Consider the following 16,388-nt stretch of genomic DNA (forward strand, 5'->3'; position numbering starts at 1 on the left):
CCCCCCCCCCCCCCCCAATCCTGCCTCTAATCCACCTCTAAACTGCATGCACTCTCAATATGGGATGCATCTGTCTTCTTTTCTGTTCTGTTTCATTTTTTAAAAAAAATACTAGTTGCAATCCACTAAATTAATTTTATAATCCACTGATGGGTCAACTTGTGACCCAAGTTTGGAAAAACTCTGCTCTAGTTGTTGGGGTGGTGACAATGTGATCGGATTAAGTGTTTTGGAAACGTCTGGCAGCTGATTAGAGGGTGGGTCGGAAGGGAATGGGGGATACGGGTTATGAGATTATTGAGCCAAAGATAGGCCTAAGATGGTAAGACTGAGGATAGAGAGGAGGGGAAGGTGGTAGAGTCAGGAGGTCTGGGTGACAGCTTAGATATTGAGGGTGCAGAAGAAAACTAGAATAACATCATAATTTCTGACTTAATAGGGAGTCTGTAGCAGGAGAATTATATTTGAGGGAAAGGAAAATGAATTCAGTTCAGTACTTGTGGCATTTGAGGTCACAGTGTGACATTCAGGTAGGATTTTAGTTGGAGAAAGGCTTAGTAAATTAGGGACTGTGACAGGGCTGTTGGCTTGAGCATTAGGAAGCCACTGAGAAAACTTAGCAGGGACAGATCTTAGTGGTTCAAAGAGTGAATATGTTGGGAGGTCAGGAAAGGAAGATGTGCAATATAGAATATAGTCTTTCCTTTCAATAAACTTGCTTGTAAAGCCAGGAAGAAAGAGGGATGAAAAGAGTAGGACACAGATTTGAAGGAGGGTTTTAATGAATTCTGGAGCACTTCTGTGCAGAAGGGAGGAGGAACTTGGGGAGATGCAGATATTGAAGATACAACCGGAGGAAGGGGTAACTAATCCAACCTGGCTTCAGGGGAGATGAGAGAGTGCACTTTAGGATGTAAATGCAGGGAACCTCAGGCAGAAGGAAAAGCACCTCTTATACAGCTGAGAGGGAGATAAGGATGTCTGTGGAGGCAGGGGTTTCCCTTTATAGACATGTGTTGAGTACAAGCACCAGGCACTGTGTAGGCGCCGTGGCTACAGACGTTAGTAAGGCAGAGTCCAGTGGGGAAGATAGGCTAGGAAACCAGCAGGACAACGTGTGGTAAGTGTCGTTTAGAGTTATGCTCAGGGATGCTGGAAACAAGAAGGCATGAGGCCAGGCTTTCCAGAACAGGAGAGGACAAAAAGTGAAAATGGGTTTGCACCTGAAATAGGAGTCAGGGACACCTAAGGACTGAGATGAGGACTATGGTGGGACCAGGGTCTGAGACAAATATGAACCTGGATTACAGTGGTGGTTGTTGATAACCGTGGTTGTAATAATAAGTTTTCTGTTTTTATGATTATTGACTTGGTTTGAGCATCAGCTGAAACTTTATTTGGGAATACTTGAGAAAATGAATTTTTATGTCAAAGGAAGCTGTCTCTTGCTTATCCTTTGCCTCTTCCTCCTTTGATGACTTCTCTTGAAGCTAATTTAGGTAAAGAAAGCCACTGCTTCCAAAGGTGCCTTGGTACCCTGGCATAATTTCAAAGAAATCTCCTTTCCCACTTAGTTAACTACATTTCCCCAGGGAAAAAAAAAAATCTTCTCTGTCAATGTAACATCCTTTAACAGGACTCCTGCTGGTTGGTTCTTGTCTCTTGCTGTGGCAGCTGTGAACGTATATACTATTGATTGTTAATGTGTGATATAAATCCGACTGGAGCATGCCCACTAATTGGTTTGAGAGCTAGGTATAGACAATGCTGTCTTATAGTAGCTTGTGTAGATAGGCCTAGTCATAGGGTTAATTCTGCTTGACAGCACATCAGCAGCATCTTGAGAGTAATTACCCAACAGAAGTTTTCCCACAGCCGGACTGAGAGCTTCAAAGGCTTCTGAATTTACAACCAGTATTAACCTATATCTGAAACATAATGTTCCCACAAGGGCTCACATTTTTTTCTCCTTCTTATTAAATGTATGGGGTTACTAGGTTCATTTACTCTGTGAAGAACCTAGTGAAAAATTACTTGCTGTTGAATAATTGAAAATCTTGAATAATAAGTAAAGAGGATAATTTTAAATTTGAGTTTTTATTGCTTTATTATATTACTGAAACAAGTTAATCTGTAAAGATTGGGTGCTTTTTTTAAACATAATTTATTCTCTTTCTCTCAAAAACAAGCTAAAAAGTTAATATCTTTTCCATACTGCGCTATCTCTGTGGATATGTACATGTTTAGAGGACCTAGGGTTGTGCATGCATTTAAAATGGTTAAAATGAATATGTATTTACATCTTAAAAAGCTGTCTTACTTGTTGATGCATGTACTGAAACTTAAAACTCTTGCATCTTTTTACCCCTCATAAAATCAGTTATTGTCTAACAAGCAATTTTTATATCATAAAAAATTTCTTTCTCTTTGCAGGTCAGAAACCAAATTTGACTCTGGTTCAGGTATGTTTACATTAATAATGTTATTCTGAGTATATTTTATTTACATTATTCTCTGAGGAGTAATGCATCATATTAAGAACCATTTTGATTTTAAACAGACTAGGCAGTCTCTTTTCAAAACATGAACCCCACCTCAAAGCAGGACTGTTGGCTGCTTGTGGCTGCTTGGAATCATAACTTGAGGTGGTGTTCACGTTGAGATTCTCGATAGCTCTGAAATAAGTATTAAATGCTCTGTATCTGCAGAGCTTCATTTTAAAAGCAAAGGAGGGGGTTGTACCTACTCATTGCTAAAAATAGAATATTATTCTCTCACTGGACAAAGCATCCTGGGTAATTTAAAAATTCTCTGCAAGTGACTTGTCATCACATATGGGTAACAGATACATTTAATCCAGCACACTGCAGAGGGTTTTAGCCAATAGAAATAGATATTTGTCTATGACTTACTAATTTTTAAAAATTTGTTTTGTTGGGGAGGTGGGTGATGGAAAATGAAGGTCACCTTAAGCCATTATTTTGTATCTATCAAGACAGTCTCACAAACAGTGGCGTATCAGCCTCATTAGATGTTTTCTTCTCATTAAGCATGAATATAGCTATATAATCCTTACATTTGACTGTGTCTTTGTGTCACTCGCTGAGATGTATGTGCTTCATAGTTTCTGACGGTGTTTGCAATTAAAGCACAAAAACTACCTCATGTTCAGTACGAAGGAATTATGCCCTTTAGTGAACTGTTATAGATAAATAAACATTAATTTTCAATTTCAGGAGAAAATAGTTTGCAGAAAATACATAACTTATTGAATTTAAAAGTAAAATTCTTACTCTGGTTTGAGTTCCACTATGTTTTAACTTAAAAGTTTTCATTTATTATTTCACAAAGGGACCAAAGACTATGTATTCTTTTTGATAGTGGTGTTAAGGAGCCAACATGCTTTTCTTCTTCAAAACCTGTATCTTTCTTTTGAATTTCTCCAACTTGGTGAGACCCTTTAAATATTAAGTCTGTACATTTGAGTTAATTTCACCTAATTTGAGAACTGTGATTCCAGAAATCTTTCCATTCTGTGTGCTCTTGGGCTTTTGAATCACATGTGACAGTGGTAGCATAAGATAAACATTCGGTTTACAATGTTGACGATATGGAGACTAAAGGCATGATGGCATTGTATCCACTATTTGACTTTTTTATTGACTCATAGGAGGCGACTCAAAATGGTGTAAAAAGTCTTTGTCATTTTTTAATAGTTAAAATATTTAAATATAATAAGAGATAAATGAAAAAATTGAGAATGAATTTTTATATAAAATTGCATATCTTTTTACCATTGCCAGCCAGTCATCAAATATTTATTAAAAAATCCACTTTGTTATGATCAAATTCCTTAAACATCAAGTCAAAAACTGGTTTTAGCCTACAGGACCTGGAATATAGCTTTTAAAAATGAAAAAGTCTACTAGGTTCATTTTGGAGGTAAAACCTGGAAATAGTGTATAAAACTGAAATATTAGGCAGCTGTTGTCAAAGTTAGAAAATTTATGTTAAATTTTCAAAAGCAAATTAAAGTGTGCTGCTAAATTCCCGTAGTGAGAGTTAGTATTTATCATGAAAATAGTTATAACATCTGTATAGGCACACATCTTTCACTCCTGTGACCAAAGGTTTTGTTCATGATTCTTATTTTTTCCAAGTCCTAATTTTTTAAAACATCTTTCATGGACAGCATCTGCATGTCTTTGAAAACTACAAAGTTTTGTGCTCTGAAAAATCTTACGGGGAATACTGATTAAAAGTTTATTTATTCTTTTAATTTTGAATCTAAATATGTTGTGGAAATAATTCAGATGGTTTCAAATTAAGAATCAGGTAATTCTTTTTTCTTATAAATTCTTTTAGCTTAATATCAAATGAGGGAATCATGACAAAGGAAGTTAGAACTGTATTCTTTGGCATTCTATATCATGCAAATTTTGGTTAGAAATGAGGTAGCATATTGGAACAATTAAATGTATGACTTTAATAGGTTCAGGTTCTCTATTGTTCATCAAATACAGAAAGTAAACTAGCCCTGTTTAATGTTGTATACAACTGTAACATTGTTCCTGACAAAGTAAAATTTTTAAATGAAGGAAGATGCTGATCTTACTAAGAAAAAAAAAAAAACCTTAAAAAAATAAATACTATGGTCAATGACTAGCCATAAAGGAAAGAATTTCAAAGTAAATATATATGTGTATATATATATTTTTTTCAAGTAAAGAACCCAACTTATGCAGAGCTTACTGCATATTTGCAATTCGCAGTTTGTATAAATGAGTTTCAGGCTGTGGAGTGAGATTCAGGAGGAAGGAAGGAAAGTTTTCATTGTCAGCACATGGTAAAAAATGTCAGCTATTGAATATATACTAAAATGATCAACCTAGAAAGTGATTTAATTTTTTCTTATCAAAATTGTATTGATTTTTTTCTACAAAAGCAAATTCACAAACAACTTCTTTGTATTTTTTTAAAGTTTCAAAAAAAGTTATAATGAAAAATTTCAACTATACATAAAAGTACAGTGTGTAGTAAATGAGCACCCACACATTCATTATCTAGATTTTACCGTTATCAATAATTTGCCATTTGTTTCAGTTTTCTTTTTCTGCTTTAATTATCTTAAAGTGAAATACATACATTTCATGTGAATTTTAAAACCTGAAAATTATAGATTGTGTTGATTTATTGAAACAGATCATTTTTTTGAGGTTTTTATTTCTCTCAGAAATTTGAGTCACATACAAATTCTTATAGAAAGGATCTTGACATTACCGTGTCCACATTCAGTTAGAGACGTTGAATGTTCTATTCATGTGATGAAGGTTAAGAAAAACTTTAATCAGAAGGTGCTGAATTAATTCCAATCCGAGAACCCCAGAATCGTCCTATCCTCAAGATTAATCTGATGAAAATTTTAGCTGCCTTCTAGCTGTGTCCTCTGTGTACTGAGTCGTAGCCTGATTAAGTTCCGTTTCTGTTGGTTTATAACTCAATCACCTAAAGGTTTCAGCTTTGTCAATTGAGAGCAATCAGCCTACCTTCTTTCTAAAGGAGTTTTAAGGGTTCCATTTTAATACGGTTTCCTAGCTGATGTACTAATGTTGCTTGCCTATGATCCTGTGTAGTTGGTGATTTTACTAATAGAGTAAAACAGACTTCCTTTTATGTTCAGAAGTAGCAAGAAGCTGTGCTCTTCTCCCCACCTCCCAAGAAGGGAAGTTAGTTGATGCTGGAGGAAGCAGAGCATTGAGTTTAATGTAGTGATTAAACATGAAAGCCATATATCAAATCTCAGGAGAAACATGCTTTTGAAAGAGGGAGAGAACTGTGGAGCATATTGCATGATAGGCTATGTAAACAGAGCCCTGGAGGTCAGTGTGTGGATGCAAACCAATTAAATAAAGAACTTACTGGCTTTGCTTTCTATCATCTGGATGGGGAGGATCACAAGTTAACATGCATACGGTTGAAGTGTAAACTTTGCTTGAATAAGCTGGGCACCTTTGGAAACTTCATTAACTCTTTCAACTCACTACTGAGGTTGGTTGGGTTTTGTTTTGTGTGTTGTTGCTGGTTTTCCTTCAAAAGTTAAAGCAAAACCCGAAATATATGCTCTCTTGGCCCTTCTGTACATACCTGTCAGCAAAGGTGCTAGTGAAGAGTAGGATGGAAAACAAAGCAAAGAATGAATTGCTGAAAAGACCAGAGTTGGCTGTGTAGTCAAATTTCAAGGAAGTGTACATGTCTTTTAAAAACAACCCATTTGGAAAAACAGAGCTCTCGCAGAATAACTGAAAAAAGATGTTTTTCTCGTATCCTGAATTCTGGGTATAAGGAAAAGATACAGTTGGAATTTACTAGTCACTATATCACATCAGGATATTGTTATTTCTGTTCTATTAAAATAGAATAGTTTTCTGACCAAGAAGAACATGAAGCCTATAAGTTAAAAACTGTATGTTAAGGACTGCCCAGAGTCTAATTCTGTGGTCCTAACCTTCTCAGGCAATGTTTGGGTGAGAACATGAAATACCAAGTTAAATGGTATAGTTTCATGGTCCATAAACATTCAAAACAAAGATTTTTTTTTTTTTTTCTGTAGAGTCATGTTGGCTGAGAAAGTGAATAAGCTTATGTTTAGTGCTTGTTGATTCTGGGCTGCTTGGAATAGCAGTACTAAGGAAATGGGCTCATAGAACACAGCAACTCAAAGGTATAAGATTTCATGAAAGCAAATTATGGAGGATTAAGAAACCTAATGAGCGTGGTTTAGTGTGGAGAGTGGAGGAGAGAGCTCACTATTAAATAAAGCCCAAGAGTGTACAAGGTTAGGAGATCCTAAAAGACACGATAATAAAAGGCACAACAGAATATAATTATCCTGAAAGGAAAAAAAAAAAAAAAAAAAACCTCAAAAACTCCAAGGAACAAAAAGCAGCTAGTGTCGCTTTTAAGATCTGTAGTTAAGAAAGGAATCTACACCAGGGTAAGGAACTAAAAGAATAAAATCAGTTAAAGCTTGAGGCAAAAACATATGGGTGGTGAAAAACAGAGTGGGCTGTTAATGGTGGTCACTAAGTTGAAGTGAAATGGGGAATTTGAACATAGTAGAACTAGAGTTTTGAAAGCTTATTAGCAAATGAGACCATCTGCCTAACGTAGTAAGCCTTTCTCAAGCAATATTAATAAGGAAAACATTTTCAGATCTTAGAAATGTGAGAATATGTTGACAATACTTTTTAGCTCCTACAAATCAATTTTGTTATTTTAAAATTTCTTATTTTTAAAGTTCTCATAACAATGAAGAACCAGGAAATAAAATATAAATCTCTATAATAGTATTGAAATCAGTCTTTGGGCATCCTTCATTAATAAGAAAATACTGGGCTCCCCTGGTGGCACAGTAGTTAAGAATCCGCCTGCCAATGCAGGGGAAACGGGTTCAAGCCCTGGTCTGAGAAGATTCCACATGCCGCAGAGCAGCTAAGCCTGTGCGCCACAACTACTGAGCCCGTGTGCCACAAATACTGAAGCCCACGTGCCTCGAGCCCGTGCTCCACAACAAGAGGAGCCACTGCAATGAGAGGCCCGCGCACCGCAACCAGGAGTAGCGCCCGCTCACCACCACTAGAGAAAGCCTGAGCCCAGCAACAAAGACCCAATGCAGCCAAAAATAAATTAATTAAATAAATAAATTTTTTACACAAGAAAATATTGACTGTTCATCTATTCATTCATTTAGCATACATTTATCAGGCGTACTCTATGCCAGATGCTGAGGCTATAGCTGTGAACTGGACGGGGGGGGGGGGGGGGAATCTTACAGCTGGTTGGTCTATTATACAAATTCACATGGATTTCTTTGCATATTTAGCTGAGAAGGGCTAACAAGGTTAAATTTGTATCCAGATGGTGAGTTAAAGAACTCTTGATATTTAAATATAAGCTAATATATTTTAAGTTTTGACAAATTCACCTTTCCTTTCTTTATTCAAACCACATCACTGTTTTCTACTTTAAAGAGAACACTTTTAAGAGAACAACCTAATAATGCTAATGGCTGGTGTTTAGTTTTTCTGTAGCTTTTAATAAGGAGTGACATTTCACATTTGATTATCATTAAGAGAGATTAACTTAGAAGAGAACAATGACAAATGTTTGTGGATACTATTCTCTTCACTTTTATTTATTTTTTAATTCATTCTTTTACTGGATCCTATTCAAGGTTGGCCTGGAAAATCAGGCAGTCTCTCCTCTATAACAGTCTTATGGGATTGTGTAGAAGCAAGTGGAGGGGACATAGCCCTTCATCTCCTTTTATAAACTAAATTAAAGACCAGGAAGCAGCAAGGCATGTTGGCTGAGTACTGAGGTGCTGGAGCAGATAAATCTGAATGAAGTTTCTGTTTACTTCCAATAATTTTCAATTGGTTTTCTTGGATTTCATGTATACCATTATGTCATAGACTTAAACTGTATTTTCTTTCTTATTTAGAATTAAATCATTTATAACTATAATTTTCCTTTACTAAAGATTTAACTGAACCCCGGAGATTTTTAAATATTGTATTTTGAATAATTGCAGTTTTGATTTTCTTTTGGACATATTGATTAGGAAAGTTTTTAAATTTCCAAGCTTTCTGCTTGCTACTTTTGTTAGTAATTTTCAATTTCATTGCTTGGTGGTCAAAGAATGTGACTTTACCACTTTTTAGCAAGTCTGTTGTTCATTACTTATTAGAATTTTATTTGGGGGCCTAGTGGGTATTTAATTCTTGTTACTCTTCTGTGGGTGATTTGAAAACTATATTCTCTGCAACATAAAGGGTTTGATGCATAGTTATTGGATCAACCTGATTCATTATTTTTATCATTATTTATTTGGTTTCTATTTTATCTGACAAGGACTTTGAGAGGAGAGACAATTTGTCATTCAGTGTTTTTTTTACCTGAATTCTGCCTCCTTAGATATCACCATCCCTGAGTTGTCAGCTCCATGTGCTCTATATATTCTGGTGCTAGCCATCTTGCTTAGGTCATGAATTGTACTTGTTCTCTTGTAGAGAACATTATTCCAAAGCAGTGCCCATGGAAATGAAGGCTGCTCTAATTAGAAAACTTATGTTATTCCAAATTTATATGTGAAGCAAGAGGTTGTTTTACCACTTGTAAATACACGTGCTTGCCCCTTCCTTCTTGCCCTCAACACCACTCCATAGCTTTATAAGGAAAAAAGCTCTGAGCCATCATATGATGCAAACCTTTGTTTTCTCCACTTAGCATCCTTCCCTACTCCTTCATCTGTCTGGCAAGATTCTGTTTATGTCTTAAGGCTCAGATCAAGCATTGCCCCCTCAATTAAACATAGACTTCCTTAACACCCTCCCAAGAGTTAATCATCCCTTCCTCTGTGCAAACACTGGATCTTGTATTTACATTTACTGTAGCATTTATTATCTGCTATAATTATTTGTGTGGATCCCTCTTCCTCTTCAAGTCTGTGGGTTTCTTGAAGGCAAGAATCATGTCTTATTCACCTTTATAACTTTTGTATCCAGTGCGAAATAGTCAATAAACAAAAATTCAGTGAGGTTGGGAGTCTTTGTTCTGTTCTCCAATTGTGATTGAAATGCTTAACTAATGACCAAAGAATTATTCTCCCCTCCCTTAGTGTAGAGTTGTTGCTGGGAAGTGGCTACTCGGCCAGAGATTACAATTTCCAGCCCCTTTACATCTGTGTGGGGACGTATGACTAATTCTCCCAGTGGAGTATGTGTCATTTCTGGGCTAAGCGGATTAAGTATCCAATATGCCTTCCCACATCTCACTTCCCCTTCTGAGGTTACATCAGAGGTACATGTTGAACATGATGGCATCACAATACGGAAGGGGTCTTGGTTCCTGAGTCATACTTGGAAGAGATCCACTCAGGAGAGCTCTTCATCCAAGAACATCTTCACTGGCCTTTATGCAGAGGGAAATAAACTTTTATTGTAATAGGCCACTGAGATTTTGCCATTGTTTATGAGGGCAGCTAATATTACATAGCCTGACTAGCTCAGTGCCTAGAATACTCCCTGGCAGTAACTGGTACTCATTGATTACTGTTGGACAAATGATAAAATTAATGGCTAGGGATTACATTATCTAACCTAAAGATGATCCTCTAAACTAATGATCATACAAATATAGTAGGTTCATGATATAGTATATTATGTCCTGTATAATCACTGGGCCTATCAGTTAGTGATTGCCACAATAACAAAGTGTAAAAGGACACCTTAAAAAGCAGTGACTTAAAACAACAATATTTGTGCTCACATGTCCATGAGTGGGAGTGGGCTTGGGTGGGAGTTGGTTGACATAAGCTAGTCATAGGTTGGCTTCAGGTCTGCTCCACAAGTCTTGTCATTGATGATAAAAGGTAACAAGGCAAGCCCAACTATGCAAGCATATTTCAAGCCTCTGCATCATCCTCTGCTAGCAGATCTGCACCATAGCTAGATCTGCTAGCATCCCCTTGGCCAAGCAAGTTGCATGTCCAAGCCAAAAGTAAAGGAGTAGAAAGAGCTATTTCCTTCCCACTTGTCATGCAGGTGTAAGTATCCTGTCTTCCCTCTAGTGGGCAGAACTGCCGAGTCACATGGTAACAGGTGTGGAGATAGGGAGGGGAGAGGAATAGGAGCCAAAACTTGAATCTACCGCATTAGAACGTTATGTCCTCAGATCAGCTATTTAGTAAAAATATGTATAAAGTTAGAATGATTATATTTTTAAGTGGATCCGATTCCTTCTATATAATTGCATTATTTGGTAACCTAAGTTCAGATGTGATATTAATGGATATATGATGAAAATATTTGTATAATGCTTTACCATTTAAAAAGTATTTTAATTAATCAAATTTGAGACTCACAAAAATCTTTGTAAGATACACAGGGATATTTTTACCAGCGAAGGACTTGAGATACGGAAAGGTTAAGTGATTTGCCACATAAATAGTAAATGGCCAATCTAGGATTGGACTTCAGGTCTCCAAGTTGCAAGGACTGTGTCCATTTTATTAAATCATGATATAGTTATTTTAATGAACAACTTTTGTTTTTAACTTTTCTATTATTAGCTTTTTATTTTGGATAATTACTATGTTTAGTAACTATTATACATAATACATTATAAAATTTAATCTTTTATCAAACATAACAATGTGATTATAAACACCTTAAAAATACAAAGTGTAGTACAGATTTATAAATGATTACAATGTGGCCAGTTTGTAGGCCATTGAAAATGTTGCTGGCAGTTTCCCAAGAGGCCTGAAAAGATAGTATCAATTGCCTTGGTGAATTTTCCGTGTTCTAGTATCTAGTCAAACTTTCAGGCTCAGAAACCTAGATGTTTCAATATCTCTCAGGGATGGACTCACGTTGACAAACCCAAAAGACGGATGGATGAAGCTAAAATGCCAATGTATTTGTTTACAATGAGAAATATAATTTTCACATGGCTCAGAATACTTACATCTGCACGATCAGTGTCTTCTTTCTCTGGTCAAGCTATATGACTCACAAAATCACCATAAGAACTCATTTTATCAATTTGTCAAAATAAATCATTTGTGTTGGGGCTGAAATTTCCTTACTATTGTATATTATCATCCTAAAGGCAGACCTACGTAGGGAGTCAGATCATATCCAGAAAGTGGCCCTGTTGAGCACAGAAAAGGAACAAAGGGAAACAGACAAGTTGAATGTTTAGCTTTATGAGTTAAAGTTAACATGAATTGTCTATCTCAAAATAGGGACGGTCCTGGCCATTGAGACCCTATTTAACTTGATATTCATTGGCTTCAGCTTCATCCATCCGTATAAAAGATAGTTTTGCCACTGGACCTGGAAAACATAGTACAAGTGCATTACTTAAGACTTTGTTTCCAAGTTCTTGGAGCAGGAGATCATGTGTAGTAACTTTAGAACTTAAAATTTATAATTTAAATGTTTCTTAGCTATTGGAGCGTATATTAAAATTTTAATGGTTTAACACACCACTTCAGCATACTAAAATTAAGATGTAGACCAAGGTCAATATATAGATCAAGGTAGAGGACATTTCCATTACCCTAGAATGTTCCCTCATATTTTCCTTCAGTCACTCCCCACTCCCCAGAGGCAACCACTATTCTGACTTCAGTCACCATTGATCAGATTAAATAGAATCATACTGGGACTTCCCTAGTGGCTCAGTGGTTAAGAATCTGCCTGCCAATGCAGGGGACATGGGTTTGACCCCTGGTCCAGGAAGATCCCACATGCCACAGAGCAACTAAGCCCATGTGCCACAACTACTGAGCCCACGTGCTGCAACTACTGAAGCCCATGCACCTAGAGCCTGTGCCTCTCAACAAGCGAAGCCCCCCGCTCGCTGCAACTAGAGAAAGCCCGTGCACAGCAACGAAGACCCAATACAGCCAAAAATAATTTTAAAAAAAAGAAGGAAAGAAAGTTTAAAAAATTAAGTAAATAAAAAATTAAAACTAGTTGTTTAATATCCAGGGTATGGATGTATAGTACAACTTATTTTTAAAAATAAATAAATAAAATAAAATCATACAGGATGTACTCTTTTGCACGTGATATCTTTTGCTCTCTGTAATGTTTCTGAGACTTAGCCATGTTATTTGTAAGTACCAGGAGTTATTGCTGAGTAGTATAAGGTGGGATGCATATTTTGGTCCAGTTCTGGCTACCATTCATGCAGTTGTGTTTACTGTGAGTAGTCTCTGTTTCTAACATTCTAAGGCCCAGAATACTGTTGTTAATGCACTGAGCCAGTATGTAGACGTTTTTAATGCTTTGATTCTGTGTGGTCAGTCAATTGCCTGTGCATGTAGAGCACTTACTCTGCTTAAGACATGGTGAAGGATATATGTGTATGACACAGTTCCTGCCCTCATGGAGCTTAGAATCTAATTGGAGAGGTGAGATATATACACACACAGTAAGATATCTTTGGGTGCAGGACAATATGAGTGGTTCCAGTAATAGAGTCCTAGTAGAATTTAGAAGAAGGGGGATTACTTTAGGATCCGGTGATTGATGAGGGTGATTGATTCCTTGTTGGAGGTAGAACTTGGATCTTCAAGGGTAGAGTTTAGGTAGATATAAAGATGGAGATCATTTTAAATAAAGAGTCAGTTGAAGGCAGACACAGAGGCAAAGGTGCAAAATATATTTGAAGAACAGTAAGTAAACCAACTTGCCAGAACTGGAGGATTTTTGCTTGGGACTAATGGTATAGTTGGGAATCTATTACAGACCACAGGTTAGAAAATTTGGACCTAATTCTGTGGACAATGATAATAGTAACAATTGCTAACATTGATTGTATATTACTATGTGACAGGCATTGTACTAAGTGCTTTATATTTACTAACATTTCATCTATAAGACCTATACATAATTATTTCCATTTTATAAATGAGTAGACTAAGGCACAGAAAAGTTGGATATTTTGCTGAGATTCAGGTAGCTAGTAAGTGACAGAACTGGGATATGATCCTAAGTGGCCTGATTCTAGAACCCATAGTCTGAACCATTATGCAATTTTTAAAAACCTAGAATATAAGTTGATATGATGCAAAAATTATGAATTTTTACTCACACATCCTTTTACTCATACACATGACATACACATCCACACAGCCACATGTTTGTAGAAATTTTCTCCCCCGGAAAGTAGATTCCACAGTCTGTTGAGAAATGGATTTTGCTAGTGATGTATAGTTTTGATTTCTAAATGCAGGTCATCCCCCCCAGCACTAAATCACCTGCTGAAAAAGATATTTACGTGGAATTTGTTGTAAAAACATGATAGATGAAGAATTAACTGGCTCTAGAGAATTGGTAATTGTTTTGTTGGTGGACCAACCCCTTATTTTTAATATAGTTCAAAATTAATATAATTCAATTCATACAGCTTACTATAGTTTCAATAGGAAGTGAAAGTGCTTGCTTTATATTGATAGATATCCATCACGTGGAATGAACTGGTGGCCCTCATCACCTTCTTTGAGGCAGTAACGGATTATTTGTCAATTCATGTTGATTGACATATCTTCCTCATTCCTGGGCAGAAATAAGATACATTCAACTACAAAGTGTAGAAAATTTTGGTATAAACACATTACTTGGTTACAGGCATAAAGTTTTTAACATTTTGCAGCAGTGCGAACTATTTTAAGGAATAAGTATAAATGAAGTAGTAAGCAAGCTAGCAATCATTTGCTTATTATATCAAAATTGATATTAAAATACTGTAATCTAAAATGACAATGCTGGACTTCCCTGGTGGCACAGAGATTAAGAATCCGCCTGCCAATGCAGGGGACACGGGTTCGAGCCCTGGTCTGGGAAGATCCCATGTGCTGCAGAGCAGCTAAGCCCGTGCGCCACAACTACTGAGCCTGCACTTTAGAGCCTGTGAGCCACAACTACTGAGCCCGCTCGCCTAGAGCCCGTGCTCCGCAACAAGAGAAGCCACCGCAATGAGAAGCCCGCGTACCGCAACGAAGAGTAGCCCCCGCTTGCCGCAACTAAAGAAAGCCCGTGCACGGCAACAAAGCCCCAACACAGTCAAAAATAAATAATAAATAAATTAATTAATTTTAAAAAGATATCCATACTTTATAAAAAAATAAAACGACAATGACTTTTTAGTTATCTTTATGTCTTAAAAAAAATTTTAGTACTGTCTTTTGTATTGTAGAACTATTTTATAGGAAAGAACATTTTACAAGAGTTTCTTTTGATTTTTTTTTTTAATAAATTTTTATTTATTTATTTTTGGCTGCATTGGGTCTTCGTTGCTGCACACAGGCTTTCTCTAGTTGCGGCGAGTGGGGACTACTCTTTGTTGTGGTGCGTGGGCTTCTCATGTGGTGGCTTCTCCTGCTGTGGAGCACAGGCTCTAGGCGCGTGGGCTTCAGTAGTTGTGGCTCGCGGGCTCTAGAGCGCAGGCTCAGTAGTTGTGGCACACGGGCTTAGTTGCTCTGCGGCATGTGGGATCTTCCCTGACCAGGGCTCGAACCCATGTCCCATGCATTGGCAGGCGGATTCTTTACCACTGAGCCACCAGGGAAGTCCCTCTTTTGATTTTTAAATTAATTTTTCCTGGATAGGAATCAAAGACGAACAAATTAAAAGTAAATTTTTGCTTGATGACCACGAGTCTTTTAGTGAATTTTCAATATATTTGTTTTGGAGAGTCAAACCCTGTTCCTTAATTAGGAACTTAAATGGTCAGATATCTGGCCTATGTGGTGATCAAATGTTGCAAATTAATAATCTTCCATCATAGCTGTACTGTTTTTTTGTTTTTGTTGAAATTAAAGACATTTAACTGATATATATTAAAGACATATTTTTTTCATTTTCTGTAATCTGCCTTCCTTCCTAGTTATCATGTTTGCTTCTTTTGCTCAGTCTTCATTTTCTCTTTCTACCTTTTTTTAAATTTTGTAAAAAATATTTATTTATTTATTCATTCATTCATTTGGCTGTGCCAGGTCTTAGTTGCAAAGTGCGGGCTCTTAGTTGCGGCGTGCAGGCTCTTAGTTGTGGCATGTGGGCTCTAGTTCCCTGACCAGGGATCGGACTAGTGCCCCCTGCCTTGGGAGCGTGGAGTCCCAACCACTGGACCACCAGGGACGTCCCTATTAAAGACATATTTAGTCAACATTATATTTTCACACAGTAGCATGTGGTAATGTTTGTTGAATAAGTGATGAGTGAATGAATGATAAATGGAATGATGCTGAGTTTTGCAAAGAATAGTATTTTGCCATTTCCAAAATAATACAGAATGTTTATCACTTAAAAAAATATTTTTCTTCAAAAAATGTACCTGTAAATTACCTTGCATCCAAATCATTCACGCTATTGATGGAACACCATTATATAGAAGGTGAGATATGTAAATGACAAAAAGAAAATTCGATAACAATGAATACGTTTTACAGCAGAACATAGCAACACAAAACACCAATGCAAAGATTTAAGTTTTGTAGCCTATCAAATTACTAAGTCTCAGGCTGCCCAGCCAATCAAAAATAGTTTGAGGTACTATTCTAACGTATTAGATTTAAATTCATTTCTATGCTATAATATTCTATTAAAGCAAATTCATTTTTTCCCGTGTGGTTATATGCTAAAGTAAAATATACTGTTATTGTACGAATGAAAATGGCATTGAAACTCATTCAAATGTAATATCAGTACATTAGCGTTATCTTTGTAGGCATTTATTCAAATTTATTGCATTTTGTGGCTTGCTTTATATTAATTTTGATCTACATATTTGCCTTTTAAATTATACTGTAGGGA

General features: G+C 36.5%; 1 protein-coding gene across 1 annotated transcript in view; it reads left to right on the forward strand.

Annotated features, from left to right (window-relative positions):
* The window catches only part of MSRB3 (methionine sulfoxide reductase B3), a 160,975-nt gene that overhangs the window by 82,079 nt on the left and 62,508 nt on the right, over nucleotides 1–16,388 (forward strand). The window contains exon 6 of the mRNA XM_007447385.1: nucleotides 2,434–2,462. Coding sequence (XP_007447447.1) covers nucleotides 2,434–2,462 — 29 coding nt within the window. The remainder of the gene's footprint in view (nucleotides 1–2,433; nucleotides 2,463–16,388) is intronic.

Source organism: Lipotes vexillifer, unplaced genomic scaffold (genome assembly GCF_000442215.2).
Source record: "Lipotes vexillifer unplaced genomic scaffold, Lipotes_vexillifer_v1.1 scaffold170, whole genome shotgun sequence".
In the NCBI taxonomy this organism is placed as follows: domain Eukaryota; kingdom Metazoa; phylum Chordata; class Mammalia; order Artiodactyla; family Lipotidae; genus Lipotes; species Lipotes vexillifer.